This window comes from Jaculus jaculus, chromosome 1 (assembly GCF_020740685.1).
Source record: "Jaculus jaculus isolate mJacJac1 chromosome 1, mJacJac1.mat.Y.cur, whole genome shotgun sequence".
NCBI classification, from domain to species: domain Eukaryota; kingdom Metazoa; phylum Chordata; class Mammalia; order Rodentia; family Dipodidae; genus Jaculus; species Jaculus jaculus.
Window position 1 is genome coordinate 87589461 of NC_059102.1, and position 18539 is coordinate 87607999.

The 18539-nt window shown below is 40.5% G+C and overlaps 1 protein-coding gene across 2 annotated transcripts in view; it reads left to right on the top strand.

The window, feature by feature from the left end:
- Window positions 1-18539, top strand: part of Dennd4c (DENN domain containing 4C) — a 143715-nt gene that overhangs the window by 91889 nt on the left and 33287 nt on the right. For both annotated transcript variants that reach the window (XM_045148693.1, XM_045148685.1), the window contains exons 18-23: window positions 847-975; window positions 3663-3807; window positions 4060-4206; window positions 11603-11725; window positions 14003-14149; window positions 16273-17438. In XM_045148693.1, the coding sequence (XP_045004628.1) occupies window positions 847-975; window positions 3663-3807; window positions 4060-4206; window positions 11603-11725; window positions 14003-14149; window positions 16273-17438 (1857 nt within the window). The remainder of the gene's footprint in view (window positions 1-846; window positions 976-3662; window positions 3808-4059; window positions 4207-11602; window positions 11726-14002; window positions 14150-16272; window positions 17439-18539) is intronic.

Here is an 18539-nt window from a genome sequence, read left to right on the forward strand (position 1 = left end):
TTTAGTTTTTCAAACAAATGAGATAGATTTGTACATGTTGATTATTAACTATAATGGTGATTATTAACTGTTTGGTTGAATAGAGGTTTTTTGTTTTGATTTCTTAAAATTTAATTTATTTGGGGGGGGGCGGAGAGAGTCAGATAGAGAAAGAGAGAATGGGCACGCCAGGGCCCCCAGCCCCTGCAAGCAAACTCCAGATGTATGTACTACTTTGTGTATCTGGCTTTACATGGGTACTGGGGGATCAAACCCAGGTCATCAGGCTTTGTAGGCAAGTTTCTTACCTGCTGGGCCATCTCTTCAGCCTGATTTTGTTTTTTTTTTTTTGAGACAGGATCATACATAACCCAGGCTGGCCTTAGAGCCATTATGTAGACTATGATGGCCTTCAATTCCTGGTCCTCCTGCCTCCGCCTTCCAAATGCTGGAATTACAGACCTGCACCACTACTCTCAGTTTGGTTAAATAGATTTTAAATGTAATTAATGTGCTCAAACCAGAGCAAAAGATCAAATAATCATTATTAAGTTTATGGAAATAATTGAGCAGAGTCTTTAAAATATCTGTAAATTTGAGCTGCGGAAGTGCCTCAGCAGTTAAAGGTGCATGCTTGCAAAGCCTGCCTGGGTTCGATTCCTCAGTACCCACATAAAGCCAGATGCTCAAAGTGGCACATACATTTGGAGTTTGTTTGCAGCAGGAAGAGGCTCTGGCATGCTTATCTTTATTCTTTATCTCTATCTTTCTATCTCAAATAAGTAACTAACTATTGAAAATATAAAATCTCTTTAAGTCACAGATAAATTAATATGCTAATTACTAACTGATTTCTTTTTTTTTTAGGTGTGCTACCGAGTAGTAATGCAGCTTTGTGGACTTTGGGGTCACCCTGTTTTAGCAGTGAGAGTCTTATTTGAAATGAAAACTGCCAAAATAAAGCCAAATGCTATTACTTATGGTTATTATAATAAGGTAAATAGGATTAATATGGCTTATTAAGAATGATAATTTTTTTATTAACATTTCTGAGAGATAGAAAGAGGCAGATAGAGCAAATGGGCATGCCAGAGCTTCAGCCACTGTAAATGAACTCCAGATGCATGCACCACCTTGTGCATCTGTCATACCTGGGTCCCTTGGCTTTGCAGGCAAATACTTTTACTGCTAAACCATCTCTCCAGCCCGAGAATGATATTTTATTTCTAAAACTTCTATTAAGAGGAGGTTTAGGGACTGGGGAGATGCCTCAGTGGTTAGAGGCATTTGCTTGCAAAGTCTGCTGGCCTAGGTTCAATTTTCCAGAACCTGTGTAAAGCTAGTACATGTGTCTGGAGTTTGTTTTCAATGGCAAGAGACCCTGGTACACCCATACATACACATACACCCATGCAAATAAATGAAATAGAAAAAAGGAGTTGTGTTAATCATAATTCTTCCCTCTTCCTCATTTAAACACCTTGTATATATTATCTACAATTTACCTTGAAATATTCTTATTTATTTATTTATTTATTTATTTATTTAAGAGCAACAAGACAGAGAAAGAGGCAGAGAGAGAGAATGGGCATGCTAGGGCCTCCAGCCACTGCAAACAAACTCCACATGCATGTGCCCCTTGTTCATCTGGCTAACGTGGGTCCTAGGGAATTGAGCCTCGAACTGAGGTCCTTAGGCTTAACAGGCAAGCACTTAGCCGCTAAGCCATCTCTCCAGCCCTTGAAATATTTTTATATTGTAGAATGGCTTGATCAAGCTAATTAACATGTATATGACTTCATTCACTGGTTTCTGTAGTGAGAGCAGTTAATATCAATTCTTACCAATGAATTTCAAAATATAATACAGTTTTATTAACTGTAGTTACCATGTTGAACAACACACCTCTTAATTTTATTTTTCTAGTCTATTAGGATTCTCTAAAAGAACAGAACCAATAGAATGAATATATATCAGGCTGGGGAGATGGCTCAGCAGTTAAAGGCACTTGGTTGCATAGTCTGCAAGCCTGGGTTTGATTCCCCAGTGCCCACATAAAGCTAGATGCACAAAGTGGCATATCTGGATTTTGTTTGCAGCAATAAGAAGCCCTGGTACGCTTATACTTCTCCCCACATGGACACACACACACACTCTTCTCTCTGTCTCTTCCCCTTCTTTCACAAATAAACAAAAATATATTATACATTCATATATATATATATATATATATATATGAATGTATAATATATTTTTGTTGTGTATGTGTATATATACGTGTGTGTGTGTATATACACACACACACACACGTATATATACACACACATACACATAAAGAATATATATCATAAAGTGGAATTATTAGGTTGGCTTACAAAATATAGGCTTGGCAGTTCAACTGTGGCTGGCTGTAGTCTGGAGAGTCTGAGAGCCTGCTAGCTGCTCATTGCACGAGGCTGGTCCCAGCAGTCCCAGTCTGCTTCTGAAAGCCCACAGGATTCCTAAAGAGCTGCTCGTCTTCAGTTCAAATAAGTTGGGTTCCATGTCTGTGAAAGATGACAGTACCAGGGTTCTTGCACTCACTATCAAGTAGTAAGTGACACCAGGCAAGAAAGGACTATGTTTTCATGGAACCCATTTTATATATAGGTTGCCACTGGACAGGCTGCTTGCCCAAGAGCTTTTTTTCTTACTTGACTCATGACCCAGTCAAGTTGATAATAGGAATTAATCTTCACATTATTTAACTGAGGTTTTATATTCTTTGACCCAAATCTCCTTAATTGTACCCAGTCTGTGTATGCACTACTATAATGTACTGTGAATTCACCTTTCTTAGATTCCACATTTATTTTTTTTTTATTTTTATTTTTTTATTTTATTTTTTTTTAGATTCCACATTTATTAAGATCATGTGGTATATCTTACTTTTTTCCACTTACTGTAATGTCCTTAGTGGCCCAGGATATTTTAAAGGCTGAATAGTATTTCATTGTGCATATATATTACATTGTCCTTATGTATTCTTCCATAGATGGACACATAGGTTGGTTCCAAATCTTGGCTGTTGCAAATAATGCTTCATAGAACATAGGAATGCAAGTGCCTGTTTCAGATAGTGATTTCATAGTGGTGGAATTGCCAGATTATGTGGTAGTTGTAAACCAGGTGGAGTGACGCACGCACACCTTTAATCCCAGCACTGGGAAGGCAGATGTTGGAGGATTGCTATGAGTTCTAGGCCAGCCTGGGACTATAAGAATGAATTCCATGTCATCCTTGGCTAGAGTGAGACTATATCTTGTAGACATCACCCCCTCCAAAAAAGGGTGGTAATTGTATTTTTAATTTTTTGAGGAATTTTGTGACTATTTTCCATGGTGGCTATACTAGTTTATATTTCCACCAACAGTGTGCCAGGATTCCCTTTTCTCCACATATTTGCCAATACTTGTTACCTTTTTTTTCTTTTTTGTACTACCATTTTAATAGGTGTGAGACAATATTTCATTGTGGTTTTTATTTGCTTTTCTCTAATGATTAGTGATACTGAGCCTTTATTTTATTTTGAACCTTTTATTTTTCATATGCCTGTTTCCAGGCATAATACTTTATATGTGTATGCACATTTTTAAAATCAAATATTCCTAATGGATCTTTTTAAACCTCTATGTTACTTTCAGGTAGTTTTGGAAAGCCCGTGGCCTAGCAGTACCCGCAGTGGTATCTTCTTATGGACGAAAGTGCGGAATGTGGTATATGGTTTGGCACAATTTCGGCAGTCACTTAAAAAAACGGGGCAAAAGTCACAGGTCCTCTCAGTGTCAGGTAAATCGTGATTGGAGGATATTGTTTTCTGAGCTATAGCTTTGTAGACATGAATGTTTAATTATATGGAGTTGAGAACTTTAAATTCTGTTTGATACTTTCATATATAACTAAAGGCAGGTTACTCCAAAAAATACTTTTATCAGAAATCTAGAAAGTGTTCTGTAATTATAAATGAACTGTGGGTCATTTATGTTTAGTTTCAGAAGTGTCAGTGCAAGAGTCACTGAACTATGTTGTCCTTATCTTTAGCACCTCAGAATGTCACAGGTGGAAGTGATGGGGACACAGTGAGCCACGGTAGTGTGGATAGCTCTAATGATGCTAACAGTGGGGAGCACACTGTCTTCGTCAGAGACTTAATCAAGATTGACTCCATTGATAACCACTTGAGCACAGGTACTAAAATCTGGATTACTAACCCTTTGGTTACTACCATGTTAAATGTTTCCTTTTAAAAAGTCTTGTCCTCTTTGAGTTTGTGCAGTGTGAATACTTCTATGGAAGTACATGTTAATGAGAAAAAAATACACTTCTGTACCTCTCTTTTTTTCTTTTCCTGCCTTATAAAAATGAACTTTTGAGTGCTTTGCTCAGTTTGCTAGCATGGTACTTTTTTGTTCCTCATAGACTTATGAGTGTCTGATAACTAATGAACCTAAACATTAGTAATAAAATTTGCAAATCTTGCCCGGTGTGGTGGCTCACGCCTTTAATCCCAGCACTCAGGAGGCACAGGTAGGAGGATCTCCATGTGTTTGAGGCTACCCTAAGACTACATAGTGAATTCCAGGTCAGCATGGGCAAGACCCTACCTCAAAAAAAAAAAAAAAATTTTTTTTTTGCAAATCTTAACTTACATTTAATGGCAGATATATCTTAAAATGTGAGATTATAATAAGTATTGAAGAAGGAAGAAAGTAAAGTTTACTATGAAAAAATATGTGTTTGCTTTCATTTTTAGGGCATTTTCTTTAAATTAGGGGAGCTACATTTATGTGTGCAACATGCGCATAACCTAGGTGCTCTGAGCTAGAAGTAAGTGTGGCTGAAGTGGCCCGTCAGGCAGCCGTGTGTTGCACACCCTTCTCCTGTGCTCTGTGGTGCTGGTTAGTACTGCCGGCCTTTCTTTGAAGAGAATGCTGAGTCTAACTCCTGTGCTTCGTCTGGTGACTGAAGTTTCCTTTTCTCTGCTCTCTGTTGCTCTGCTTGTTGCTCTGTGCTGTTTCTTGGTGCTGCATTTGTCCTTGGCTGTCAAGGTGTGGGGTGCAAATATGAAGTGAAGCTATGAATTCTACCCTTGAATGTTAACCACTTCAGGTAATTTCCCATTTATTGGGTTAAATTTTGTAGACATTCAAGGGTGGGGGAAGATATTTTGTTGTATTTTAAGTGTTGTTATAAGTGGGAAATAGTTTTTTGATATTTTGGCTTTTCTACTTTAGATAAGGGTAATAATGTATAGGCTCTCCTGAAAGTAGACATGTATTTTTTAAAAGACATTTTTTCTTACTTGAAAATAAATTATACTTTATTGTAATTCTAATTAAAAACAAAATCCTGGCATTTATTGAGTAGCTGCTCTATGCCAGGATATTATTTTTCAATTTAATTGAATGTTTATGTTTGCAGATGTGTATGAGTGTGAGCAGAGGTATATACATGCCATGGAACATGTGTGGAGGTCAGAGGACCGCTCCAAGTACTGGTTCTTCCTTCTACCTTATTTGAGGCAGGGTTTCTTGTCATCATTACTGTGAACACCAGACTGGCTGACCACTGAATTTACAGTTTTCCTATCTCCACTTTCTCTCTCTTCTTTCTTTCTAATATTTTATTTATGTGCTTATTTGAGAGGGAGGGAGGGAGAAAGGGAGGGAAGGAGGGAGGGAGGGAGGGAGGGAGGGAGAGAGAGAGAGAGAGAGAGAGAAAGTGACAGAGAGAAAGAATGGGCACACCAAGGTCTCTAGCCCCACAAACAAACTTCATGTGAGTATTGGGGAATTGAACCCGATCCTTAGGCTTCAAAGGCAAGTGCTTTAACTGCTAAGCCATCTCTCTAGCCCCACTTACTACACTTGTAAAATTTAGCACCCATTCATGAAGTTTGCCTGAACCTATCTACTATGATGGTTACAAAGTGGTAATTTACTACATTTTAGTTGATGGTAGTCTAACACATGGGACAAATTTCCTTTATCTTTTAAAGTTATTATCAACTTGGATTTATATATTAGTATATTACTTAGTGCCATTTTATATGCAGGAGGCAAGTGCCATTTATAGCCATTACTCATCCTCAAATTACCTCATTGTTCATCCAGTAGGCGCTCCTTTATATTGGCTGCTATGTCTCTTAGACACGCATCTGTTCTTCTTTTGTAACACAATGGATGGTTCCTGCCTTTTGTTGTTGTTTGTTTGTTTTGTTTTTAAATTGACAACTTCCATGATTGCAAACAATATCCCATGGTAATTCCCTCAATCCGCCACTTTCTCCTTTGAAACTCCACTCTCCATCATATCCCCTCCCCCTCTCAATCAGTCTTTCTTTTATTTTGATGTCATCATCTTTTCCTCCTGTTATGATTGTCTTGAGTAGGTAGTGTCAGGCACTGTGAGGTCATGGATATCCAGGCCATTTTGTGTCTGGAGGAGCACCTGCCTCATTTTTTGTACCTTCCCTCTTTAGGCTCAGGAATCCAGTCATTTACTGAAGGATTTCAGGTTCCTTTTAACGAGGAATAACTTTTAGAAGCCAAGGTCTAAGCTGTAGGTGTGCTCACTATTACTACCACCGGGTCTAGTGATACTGCTTGTAGACTTTCAGCAAGCACGGCTAGAAACTAATGCTGTGTGCATGTGTTTTAAAAATACTCCTAATTGAAAATCAGCCTCACCCATTCTTATTTACCTTCCCTTTGTCCATTAAGAGAAAAAAAGTCTGTGGTCTGGAGAGATGGCTCAGTGGTTAAAGATGCTTGCTTGCAAAGTCTGATGACCTGTATTCAATTCCCCAGTGCCCATGTAAAGCCAGATGTGCAAGATTGCACATGTGTCTGGAGTTGGTTTGCAGTAGCAAGAGGCCCTGGCACACTTATTCTGTCTTCTTCTCTCCCTCTCCTTTTCTCCCTCTGCTTCTCCCTCTCCTTCTCTCTCTCCCTCTCCTTTTCCTTCCCCTCTCCTTACAAATACAAATATTTAAAAAAATAATCTGAGGTTAAGGGGCTTGCGTGTGAAGCCTAAGGACCCAGGTTCTATTCCCTAGTGCCCATGTAAGCCAGATGAACAAAGTGGCACATGCTCCTGGAGTTTGTTTGCAGTAGCTGGAGGCCATGGCATACCCATTCTCTTTCTGCCCCTCCTCAGATAAGTAAATAAAAAAATAATAATCTGGGCCTGGGTAGATGGCTCAGCTGTTAAAAGATGCTTCTTTGCAAAGACTGCCAGTCCAGACTTAATTCTTTAGTACCCACTTAAAGTCAGATGCACAAAGTGGTACACATGTCTGGAATTTGTTTGCAATGGCAAGGGGCCATGCTTTTTCTCTCTCAAATAAATAACTTTTTTTGTTTTGTTTTTGTTTTTTTGGTTTGTTTTGTTTGGTTTTTCGAGGCAGGGTCTCACTCTAGCCCAGGCTGACCTGGAATTAACTATGGAGTCTCAGGGTGGCCTCAAACTCATGGCAATCCTCCTACCTCTGCCTCCCGAGTGCTGGAATTAAAGGCATGTGCCACCACCTCCGGCTAAATAAAATATTTTTGAAAAGAAAAATCTAGGGCAGAGTGTGTAGCTCAGTGATAGAGCACTTGCCTCCTGCATCCAGTTCCCAATAACACACAGACACACACACACACAGACACACACACACACACACACACACACACACACACACACACACACACACACCCTGTTTTCTCCCTTAGTACCTTGTCTCCTAATCACAATCACATTTGCTCAGTCCTCTTAAAGTAATTTCAGATGTATGATATATCTGTGAGAAACAGACTTACTTATTATCTGTTCTGGATTTGACTTTTATTCCCAGGCTTAAGAGTACACACTCAAAAATTCAGTTCAGGCTGGGCATGGTAGTGCATGTGCAGGTAGGGGGATCACTGTAAGTTCAAGGCCAGCCTGAGACTATATACTGAATTCCAGGTTAGTCTGGGCTAGAGTGAGACCCTACCTTGCAAAAAGAAGAAACAAAAAAAATTCAGTTCAGGTCTGGATTAAAAAAAAAAAAAAAAAAAAGAGGGCTGGATTGATGGCTTAGCAGTTAAGGTACTTGCCTGCAAAGCTACAGGACTGAGGTATGATTCTGGAACCAGGACCCACGTAAGCCAGTTACACAAGGTGGCACATACTTGTGGAGTTGGTTTGCAGTGGCTGAAGACGCTGCACGCCCATTCTCTTTCTCCATCTGCCTATTTCTCTTTCAAATATAAAATATTAAAAAATTTTTCTGGGCATGGTGGTGCATGCCTTTAATCCCAGCACTCAAGAGGCAGAGGTAGGAGGATTGGATCACCATGCGTTCAAGGCTATCCTGATAGTACATAGTGAATTCCAGGTCAGCCTGGGATAGAGTGAAACCCTACCTTGAAAAGCCAAAATCAATCAATAAATAAATCATTTAAAAGATTAAAAAGAAAAAGAAAGGCTTAGTTCAGGGCTGGAGAGGATAGCCCAGCAGTTAAGAGCACTTCCTGTGCAAGCATGAGGAACTAAGGAGTCCCCAGACCCCACTTAACAATCTGGGTGTGGCCCTTGTGTCTGTAGCCCCAGTCCTGTAGGAGACCCAAGAATCTCCCAGTGCTTACAAAAAAATGGCCCTTGGATCAGTATGAGGTGTGTTCAAATTTGCTACTGCCACACTCTGGCCACTGCAGGCTGCCACAGGTGGTCACATGGAATGCCTTATGGGCACATTATTACATGTACATACATCACACACACACATACCTCATTAGACACAAACAAAGAAATTTGGTTACATTCATATACATCACACACACACACCTCATTACACACAAACACAAGCAAAGAAACATGGGCACATGCATGTACATACATCACACATGCATACCTTATTACACACACAGAAATGTTCAGTTCATATACTTTTCAGTTTCTGTGAAGATGTAAGCATTATCTTTGTGACTGGATAATAGCTCAGTGGTAGAGCACTCAACTAGCATGTGCTAGACCCCAAGTTCCATCTCCAGAGCCACAAAGAATAAAACAACATAAAGCAACTAAAAAAAAAAAAAAAAAAAAAAAAAAAGAAAGGAAGCCAGGCGTGGTGGCACATGCCTTTTATCCCAGCACTCAGGAGGCAGAGGTAGGAGGATCACCGTGAGTTCAAGGCCACCCTGAGACTACATACTTAATTCCAGGTCAGCCTGGACCAGAATGAGACCCTACCTCGAAAAACAAAAACAAAACAAAAGGTTCAGTTCAGAGCTGCATAGGTGGTGTACACCTATACTCCAAGCCTTTGGGAGACAGGAGGATCAGGCATTCAAGGCCATCCTCGATTACATGAAGAGTTTGAGACCAATGTGAGGTACACGAGATCTTGTCTCAAAAGAACAGCACCCTCTCCACAAAAAAAAAAAAAAAAAAAAAAAGGTTCAGTTCAAAAGTTACCAGGGAGCTGGAGAGGTGGCTTTGTGGCACTTGCTTGTGAAGTCTAAGGACCCAGATTTAATTCCCCAATACCCACATAAACCTGGAGTTTGTTTGCAGTGACTGGAGACCCTGGTGTGCCCATCCCCATCCCCTTTAAAAATAAATAAAAGAGAAAAAAAAAGTCAGCCATTGTGGTGCACGCCTTTAATCCCAGCACTCAAGAGACAGTTGAGAATTGCTGTGAGTTCAAGGCCACCTTGAGACTACATAGTGAATTCCAGGTCAGCCCGAGCTAGAGTGAGACTCTACCTTGGAAAAAAAAAAAAAGAGAGAGAGAGAGAAAGTTAATTAGGCTGCTGGGAGTGGTAATGCATGCCTTTAATTCCAGCACTAGGGAGGGAGGCTGAGGTAGAATTGTTGTGAATTCAAGTCCTGTCTGTGCTTCAGAGTAAGTTCCAGGTCAGCCTGGGCTAGAGAGAGAACCTGCCTTTTAAAAAAAGTTACTTGGGAGTTGGAGAGATGGCTTAGTGGTTAAGGTGTTTACCTGTGAAGCCTAAGGACCCAGGTTCGCTACTCCAGGTCCCATGTTAGCCAGATGCACATGGTGGTGCATGCTCTGGAGTTCATTTGCAATGGCTAGAGGCCCTGGTGCGCCCATTCTTTCTCTCTCTGTCTCTTTTCCTCCCTCCCTCCCTTCTCCCTCTGTTTCTAAGAAATAAATAAAAGATTTTTTTTAAGTTACTTGGGGACTGGAGAGATGGCTTAGCAGTTAAGGTGCTTGCCTGCAAAGCCAAAGAACCAAGGTTCCATTCCCCAGGTCCCACATAAGCCAGATGCACAAAGTGGCAGTGGTGCATGCATCTGGAGTTTGTTTGCAGTGGCTGAAGGTCCCTGGCACACCTATTCTTTTTCTTTCTCTATCTCTTTATCTTTCTCAAATAAATAATTTCTTTAAGTTACTTGGGAGCTGGGTGTGGTGGCTCACACCTTTAATCCCAGCCATCACGAAGGAGAGGTAGGAGGATCGCTGTGATTTTGAGGCTAGCCTGGGTCTACAGAGTGAGTTCCAGATCAGCCTGGCAAGAGCGAGAAACAAAACAACAAAACAAAAAGTTACTTGGATTAGTCCTCTCTTGACCCTTGAGGTATGCTTATGTTATTTCATATGAAGTATTGGTTGATCTCATCTATTTGTCTGCAACAGCTTGTACCCCCTCATTTTGTTGATTTAATTTTTTAAAGTTGTAGAACTATATCTTCAAAAATCAAAACAATAGAATAAACCATACTTAAAAAAAAATCTCAGGCTGTGTGGTTGTGCATGCCTTTAATCCAGCACTTGGGAGACTGAAGTAGGAGGGATTGTTGAGTTCAGGTTAGCCTGAGCTAGAGTGAGCCTATCTCAAAATAAAACAAACACAAATTTATTTCATATTATTTTTTTTCATGCTATTTTCTTCCACCCCTTATAGCTAACCATTTTTGTTTCCTAATATGTCATTCCAACATTTCTTTTTGCAAAGTAATCATATATGTGTGTATTTTGTTCCTTTTTTTGGTTGCAAAATGTGTGACTCTGTGTAAAACCTCTCCATAAGAAACTTTAAAACATCTTGTCAAAATTAAAATTAATGTTCAATTGCTTCAAATGAGAAATAATCTTCAACTTTTGATGTTCCTGTTTGTACCATTCTTGGCTTCTAACCATTGTTTAAAAAATACTTGGCTGGAGAGGTGGCTTAGTGGTTAAAGGCATTTGCCTGCAAAGCCCAAGGATCCTGGCTTGATTCCCCAGTACCCATGTAAGCCAGATACACATGGAGGCATATGTATCTGGAGTTCCTTTGCAGTGCCTAGAGGCCCTAGTATGCTCATTCTCCCTCCCTCCCTCTCTGCTGCCTTTCCTCCCTCCTTTCCTCTTTCTCAGTCTCGCAGGTAAACAGATAGATAGATAGATAGATAGATAGATAGATAGATAGATAGATAGATAGACAGATAAATAAAAAATATAAAAAAAATTGTGTGTGCCTTGTGAGCTTTCTTCTTACTTTTCTCTAAGTTTAATTGTTTAGATGAGTGAAAATTCTTTATATAAAAATGCTTTTTTAAAATGAATTTCAAGTATATGAAACTATTTACAAGCCTGCATTCCTTTTACCAGGTGGTCAGTCTGACCAAGGCTATGGGTCTAAGGATGAACTTCTAAAGGAGGACGCAGACATCCACGCATCAGAAGAACAAGTAGCTCGGGACCTGATAACTGCCACCCCATTGCGAATAGAAGGCTAGTACTGATGCTGATGCAGCATGGTGCACAAAAATACTTATATCAATTATAAGCTTATCTGATAATTTCTGCAACAATTTTCAGGAATTAAGGCCTTTCATAAAATAGACTTTAATAGTCTCTCAGGTTTAGAATTTAGTCTACTGTAGAGTCTTTGTATATCATCCTAAACTTAGCAAGAAAATATAGTCCATTGGAAGAATGACAAGGCCAGGATTAAATTCTGAGTCATCAAACTTGTATTCCAGTTCCCCTCACCCCTCAGTGCTGGGCATTGATCCCAGGCTCTTGTTGGGCAAACACTGTACCACTGAACTACATCCCCTTGTCTCTCTCAGCAGCTAAGGCACTTGCCTATAAAGCCAAATGACCTGGGTTTGACTCCCCAGTACCCATATAAAACAAGATGTACAAAATGGTACATGCATCTGGAGTTTGTTTGCAGTGGCTAGAGGCCTGACGCACCCATTCATATTCATTCTCTCTCTCTCTCTCTCTCTCTCTCTCTCTCTCTCTCTCTCCTTTCTGTCTGTCTCTGTGTGTATAAATAAATAAATAAATAATATTTTTTATGGGCTGGAGAGAGGGCTTAGTGGTTAAGGTACTTGCTTGCAAAGACTACGGACCCAGGTTTGATTCCCAAATACCCACATAAAGCCAGATGCACAAGGTGGTGCATGCATCTAGGTTGTTTGCAGTAGCTGGGGGCCTTGGTGTGCCCCCCCCCAAATAAGCAAATACATAAATTAAGCTATAAAAAATACTTTTTAAAAAAGCATTTGCTTGCAAAGCCTGCTGGTCTGGGTTCTCCGGTACCCATTAAAGCCAGAATCACAAAGTGATACATGTATCTGGAGTTCTTTTGTAGCTGCAAGAGGCCATGGCATGCCCATACACTTTCTCTCAATTTCTCTCTCTTTCTCTGTGCTTGCAAATAAATAAAAATAAATAAATGCTTTTCCACTAGAAAGCCTTTAAATGTCTAAATTTTTTTCATTGATAGGTTATAAATAGTCTATGTGGTTTTCTGGTTTTTATAGGATTCACTGAGATGGAGATTCATTGTTACCATTTTATGGAAATACATGGTATATTTTGTATTATAAGATATTTTTATTCTTTTTTAATATTTAATGTTTATTTATTTGACAGAGAAAGAGGGAGAGAGAAAGGGAGAGAATGGGTGCACACCAGGGCTTCCAGCCACTGCAAACAAACTCCAGATGTGTGTGCCCCCTTGTACATCTGGCTAACGTGGGTCCTGGGGAATCTAACCTGGGTCCTTTGGCTTTGCAGGCAAATGCCTTAACTGCTAAGCCATCCCTCCAGCCCAAGATTTTCTTATTCTTTCTGTACACAACAGTACATTTTCTTTCATTCTGCTACTTATTTTATGCTTCAGCTGCTCAACAAGTAGAACTCACGGCCTACTTGGTTCTAGAGTAAAGTTAGGGTTGTTGAATACTAGATCAAAATAGTTGTTTCAAGCTGGGTGTGGTGGCACATGCCTTTAATCCCAGCATTCAGGAGGCTGAGGTAGGAGGATTGCTGTGAGTTCTAGGCCAGCCTGAGACCAATTCCAGGTCAACCTGGGCTAGAGCAAGACCCTACCTTGAAAAACAACAACAACAAAAGTTTCATTAACACTATAGTTATGAGGTGGAGAGATGGCTTAGCGGTTAAGCACTTACCTGTGAAGCCTAAGGACTCCTGTTTGAGGCTCGATTCTCCAGGACCCACATTAGCCAGATGCACAAGGAGCGCATGCATCTGGAGTTCATTTGCAGTGGCTGGAAGCCCTAGTGTACCCATTCTCTCTGTCTTGCTCTCTGCCTTTTTCTCTCTCTGTCTGTCGCTCTCAAATAAATAAGAATAAAACAAAAGGGCTGGAGAGATGGCTTAGCGGTTAAGCGCTTGCCTGTGAAGCCTAAGGACCCCGGTTCGAGGCTCAGTTCCCCAGGTCCCATGTTAGCCAGATGCACAAGGGGGTGCACGCGTCTGGAGTTCGTTTGCAGAGGCTGGAAGCCCTGGCACGCCCATTCTCTCTCTCTCTCTCTATCTGTCTTTCTCTCTGTGTCTGTCGCTCTCAAATAAATAAATAAAAAATGAACAAAAAATATTTTAAAAAAAGAATAAAACAAAAAAAATTTTTTAAACTATAGCTATATAGTCACTGCTACTGGAAGAAAGAATATTTCCATATATAAAAATCTCTGTAGCTTCTGTTTAGTATTGGCAAAAGTAGGAATGATAACATCCAAATATTTTTTCCAGAAGAGTGTGATGTGTCTGTGATTGCATCAATGCATTCAAGACCTGGTCTAGAGCCTCAGAGCCCCACTGAGCCTCCTGCATGGGGCAGCAGCATTGTGAAAGTCCCATCTGGAATATTTGATACAAACAACAGGAAAAGTAGCACTGGTGAGTATGTTCAGTATTTAGAAAATACCTTTTTCTTTTCCTTGTTTTGAGCCAGAGTCTCACCATGTAGTCAAACTACCCTTGAATTTTCGACGTAGCCCATAATTGTCTTGACCTTACCATCCTTCTCCCTCTATCTCCTCAGTGCTGGGATTACAAGTGTGTACTTCCATGCCCACCTAGAATTTGTCTTTGGTGATATCAGTTTGTTGATTTCATTATATGCTAGAAAGCCATGGTGGAATAAAAAGTCTGAATCCAATCAGTGGTTGACATATCAGTGAATTTATTTTAAAATTGAAAATAGGGGTTGGGGAGATAGCTCAGTCAGTAAAATCCTTTTCCCACAAATATAAGAGGACCTCAGTTTAATCTCTAGTACACATGTAAAAGCCAATATGGTGGTGTGTGCTTGCAATACCAGTGCTGGAGATAGCTCCGCAGTTGCAGGTGCTTGCTTACAAAGCCAGGGTTTGTTTCCCCACTACCCATGTAAAAGCAGATACACAAGTGGTACATATATCTGAAGTTTGTTTGTAGTGGCTAAAGTCCCTAGTGTGTGCTTGACCCCCTGTAAATAAATAAATAAATAAATAAATTTTTTAAAGACCTCTGCTTTCTTTCAGTCAGGAGTTGGATGGCTACCAGCATATTTTTCTTTTCTTCGTCTTTCCCCTCCTCCCCCCATAGGGTCTCTCTCTAGCCCAGGCTGACCTGGAATTCATTATGTTGTCTCAGGCTGGCCTTAAACTCACAGTGATCCTCCTACCTCTGCCTCCTGAGCTCTGGGATTAAAGGTGTATGCCACCACACCCAGCTCTTGCTTTGCTTGCTTGCTTGTTTGTTTTTTTCTAAAGACCATTTCATATAGGCCCAGACTGGCCTTGAACTCACTATGTAGCTGAAAATGAGCTTAAATTCCTGACCCTCTTGTCTCTACCTGGGATTATAGTTTACTATGTAGTGCTGGGGACCAAACCGATTGCATTGTGCATATTAGGTAGACACTTTACCAGCTAAGCTACATCTCTAGCTCACCCCCTTTTGTGCCATGTTAGGGATCAAACCCAGTGCTTTGGGTGTGCTCAGCACTTTCTACTCAGCTGTGGCCCTAGGCCCCTGACAAGAATTTGCAAAATTGGATATATGAAAGCTAAGATTAGTTATCTCTTTTGGTGAATATTTTTCTTAAATTGACTCTTTTAAAAAAATACTTATTTTTATTTATTTGAGAGAGAGGAAAAAAATAGGCAGGTAGAGAGAGAGAGGGAATGGGCACTCCAAGGCCTTCAGTCACTGCAAATGAACTCCAGATGTGTGTGCCTCCTTGTGCATCTGGCTTACATGGGTCCTATTGAGTGAAATCTGGGTCCTTTGGTTTTGTAGGCAAGCACCTTAGCCATCAAGCCATCTCTCTAGCCCTTAAATTGAATCTTAACATGTGAGAATTGACTTGTGTGTATGGATAAATGCCAACATTGCAAGTATATTAAGTATACATTGTATAGTCTGTTTGTCTATGAGGATCTATACACAGAAGATGAAGGCAGGTTATATATTACAATTACCTGTGCAAGACAGTTTGTTTTGGTTTTTCAAGGTAGGATCTCTCTCTAGCCCTGGGTTACCTAGAATTCACTATGTAGTCTTTCAGGCTGCCCTTGAACTTGTAATGATCCCCCTATCTTTGCTTCCCAAGAGCTGGGACTAAAGGCGTGCACCACCATGCTTGTCTCAGTTTTTTTTTTTTTTTTTAAATTTTTTAAATTTATTTGAGAGAGAGAGAGAGAGGAGAGAATGGGCATGCCAGGGCTTCCAGCTACTGCAAACAAACTCCAGATGTGTACGTCCTCTTGTGCATCTGGCTAAAATGGGTCCTGGGGAATTGAGCCTCGAACCGGGGTCCTTGGGCTTCACAGGCAAGTGCTTAACTGCTAAGCCATCTCTCCAGGCATTGTCTCAGTTTTTTGAGGGTTCTTTTTCTGTGTGCCTTTTTCATATCTTATAAATTTTCTGGATGTTTTACTCTGAATATATGTCACATTTGTAGTCATAAAAACATTTTATTTGTTACATTGGAAGATAAAGAATGTTCCTTATTAATATTCTACTATTCCTTTCAGGTAATATATCAAATGTTCTATTTTCTACCAATGATCCAGTTGAAGATGCAACCTCTGATGAAGTTACTAATTTTAAGAATAGTGACAAAGCAGAAAAACGGCACAAGCATTTTCCAGAGAGGAGCTGTAGTTTTAGTTCTGAAAGCCGAGCAGGAATGTTACTTAAGAAGTGCAGTTTGGATTTGAATTCAAGTGAAATGGCTATCATGATGGGAGCAGATGCCAAGATTCTCACAGCAGCATTGACATGTCCTAGGACTTCTCCACTTCATGTTACAGGAGCGCACAGCTTGGAGAATGCTGCCTGTCATCTTGCTGACACCAGGACACGTGCGTCTGAGAGCTCTTGGGATGCTGAGCACAGACCATCCCCAGTACTGGAGATGCTTGAGGAAAGCCAAGAGCTCCGAGAGCCCCTGCTTGACAGGAATGTAGCTGATGCTGCTCCAATGAATGGCACTCATGGCAGTCTACCACATGGTAGTGAAGAGAATCAGTGCAGAGACTTGGAGGCAGGCTCCAGAGAGCTAATGACTAAGAGAATTAGTTTATATGGTGGTGTGAAGGCCATTGAAAGAGAAGATGTCGAAACTGGCCTAGATCCTTTGTCTCTTTTAGCCACTGAATGTGTCGAAGAAAAAAATCCTGACTCTGAAGATAAGATGTTTTCTCCAGTTATTTCACGTAATCTGGCTGATGAAATTGAAAACTATATGAACCTCAAAAGTCCTCTGGGGAGTAAATCTTCTAGTATGGAATTGCCTGGAGAGGGAAGTCAAGACCTGGGCACTACTGCTGCATTTATTCACCCTCATTTAGAAAGGAGACCAAGCCTACCTTTAGATCATGGTCCACTTGGACAGGAGACTCCAGAAACTGAAAAGCACTCTCCTGCAGTATCCAGGTCTAAAACTTTTACTGGACGTTTCAAGCAGCCAACTCCCCATCGTGCTTACAAAGGTCGCTCACCTTTATCAGCGTTGGTGCGCTCCTCACCAAGTAGCTCACTGGGTTCTGTGGTAAATTCTTTGTCAGGGCTGAAGCTGGATAATATACTGTCAGGGCCGAAGATAGATGTCCTAAAATCTAGTATGAAACAAGCAGCGACAGTAGCCAGTAAGATGTGGGTGGCTGTAGCATCTGCCTACAACTACTCAGATGATGAGGTAAGAAAGCTTTGCATGTATGGTCTGAGATGAAAATATTTGTAGTACCATAAATTGGGTATAATTTGGAGATTTCTGTGGTAATTTTATATTTTAAAACTTTAAGCTGAATATGATAGCGTACACTTTTAATCCCAGCACTTGGGAGGCAGAGAGGTAGGAGATCACCATGAATTCAAGGCCACCCTGAGACTGCATAATGACTTCCAGGTCAGCCAGGGCCAGAGTGAGACCCTGTCTCCAAAAACAAACAACAACAATTAAAAAAAACCCTGCATGTTCTATTTTATAAAGTAATGTAAGAAAATTAATAATATACAGATATAATCAGAATCTCCCAGCATGGTGGTACCCCTGTAATTCTATCACTTGGGAGGTGGATGTAGGAGGATCAGGAGCTCAGGGTCATCCTTGGCTACATAGTAAGCTTGGGGCCAGTGTGGGCTCCATGAACACTGTTTCACAAAACAGGAAACAATGGAGAAACCAAAATAATGTCAGAGTCATAAGTAAGTCTAAATGAAAAATTACAAAAGCACTAATATTGTTTGAAATTATAATGGTACCATGTGATATTTGTGCAACATTTTATTTTCTTTCTGATTTTTGGAGGCAGGAGCCTTACTTTGTAGCCAAGGTTGACCTCAAACTTTTTAAAAAATTAATTTATTTGAGAGACACATGCAGAGAAACGGCACACCAGGGCATTTTGCCACCACAAATGAATTCCACTTGCATGTGCCACTTTGTGCATCTGGTTTTATGTGGGTACTGGGGAAATCAAACATAGGCCAGCAAACTCTTCAAGCAAGTCCCTTTAAACCACTGAGCCATCTCCCCAGCCCATACCTCAATCCTCCTGCCTCAGACTTTCAAGTGCTGTTATTTACAGGTGTGTCCTACCACTTCCAATAGATACTTTACCTTTTAAAACAATTTATTAAAGGATGGTTAAGGCACTTACCTGTGAAGTCTAAAGTCATAGGTTTGATTCCCCAGTACCCACATAAGCCAGATGCACATGGTAGCACATGCATCTGGAGTTAAAGTGGCTAGAGGCCCTGGCACACCCATTCTCTCTCTCTCTCTCTTTCTCTCTCA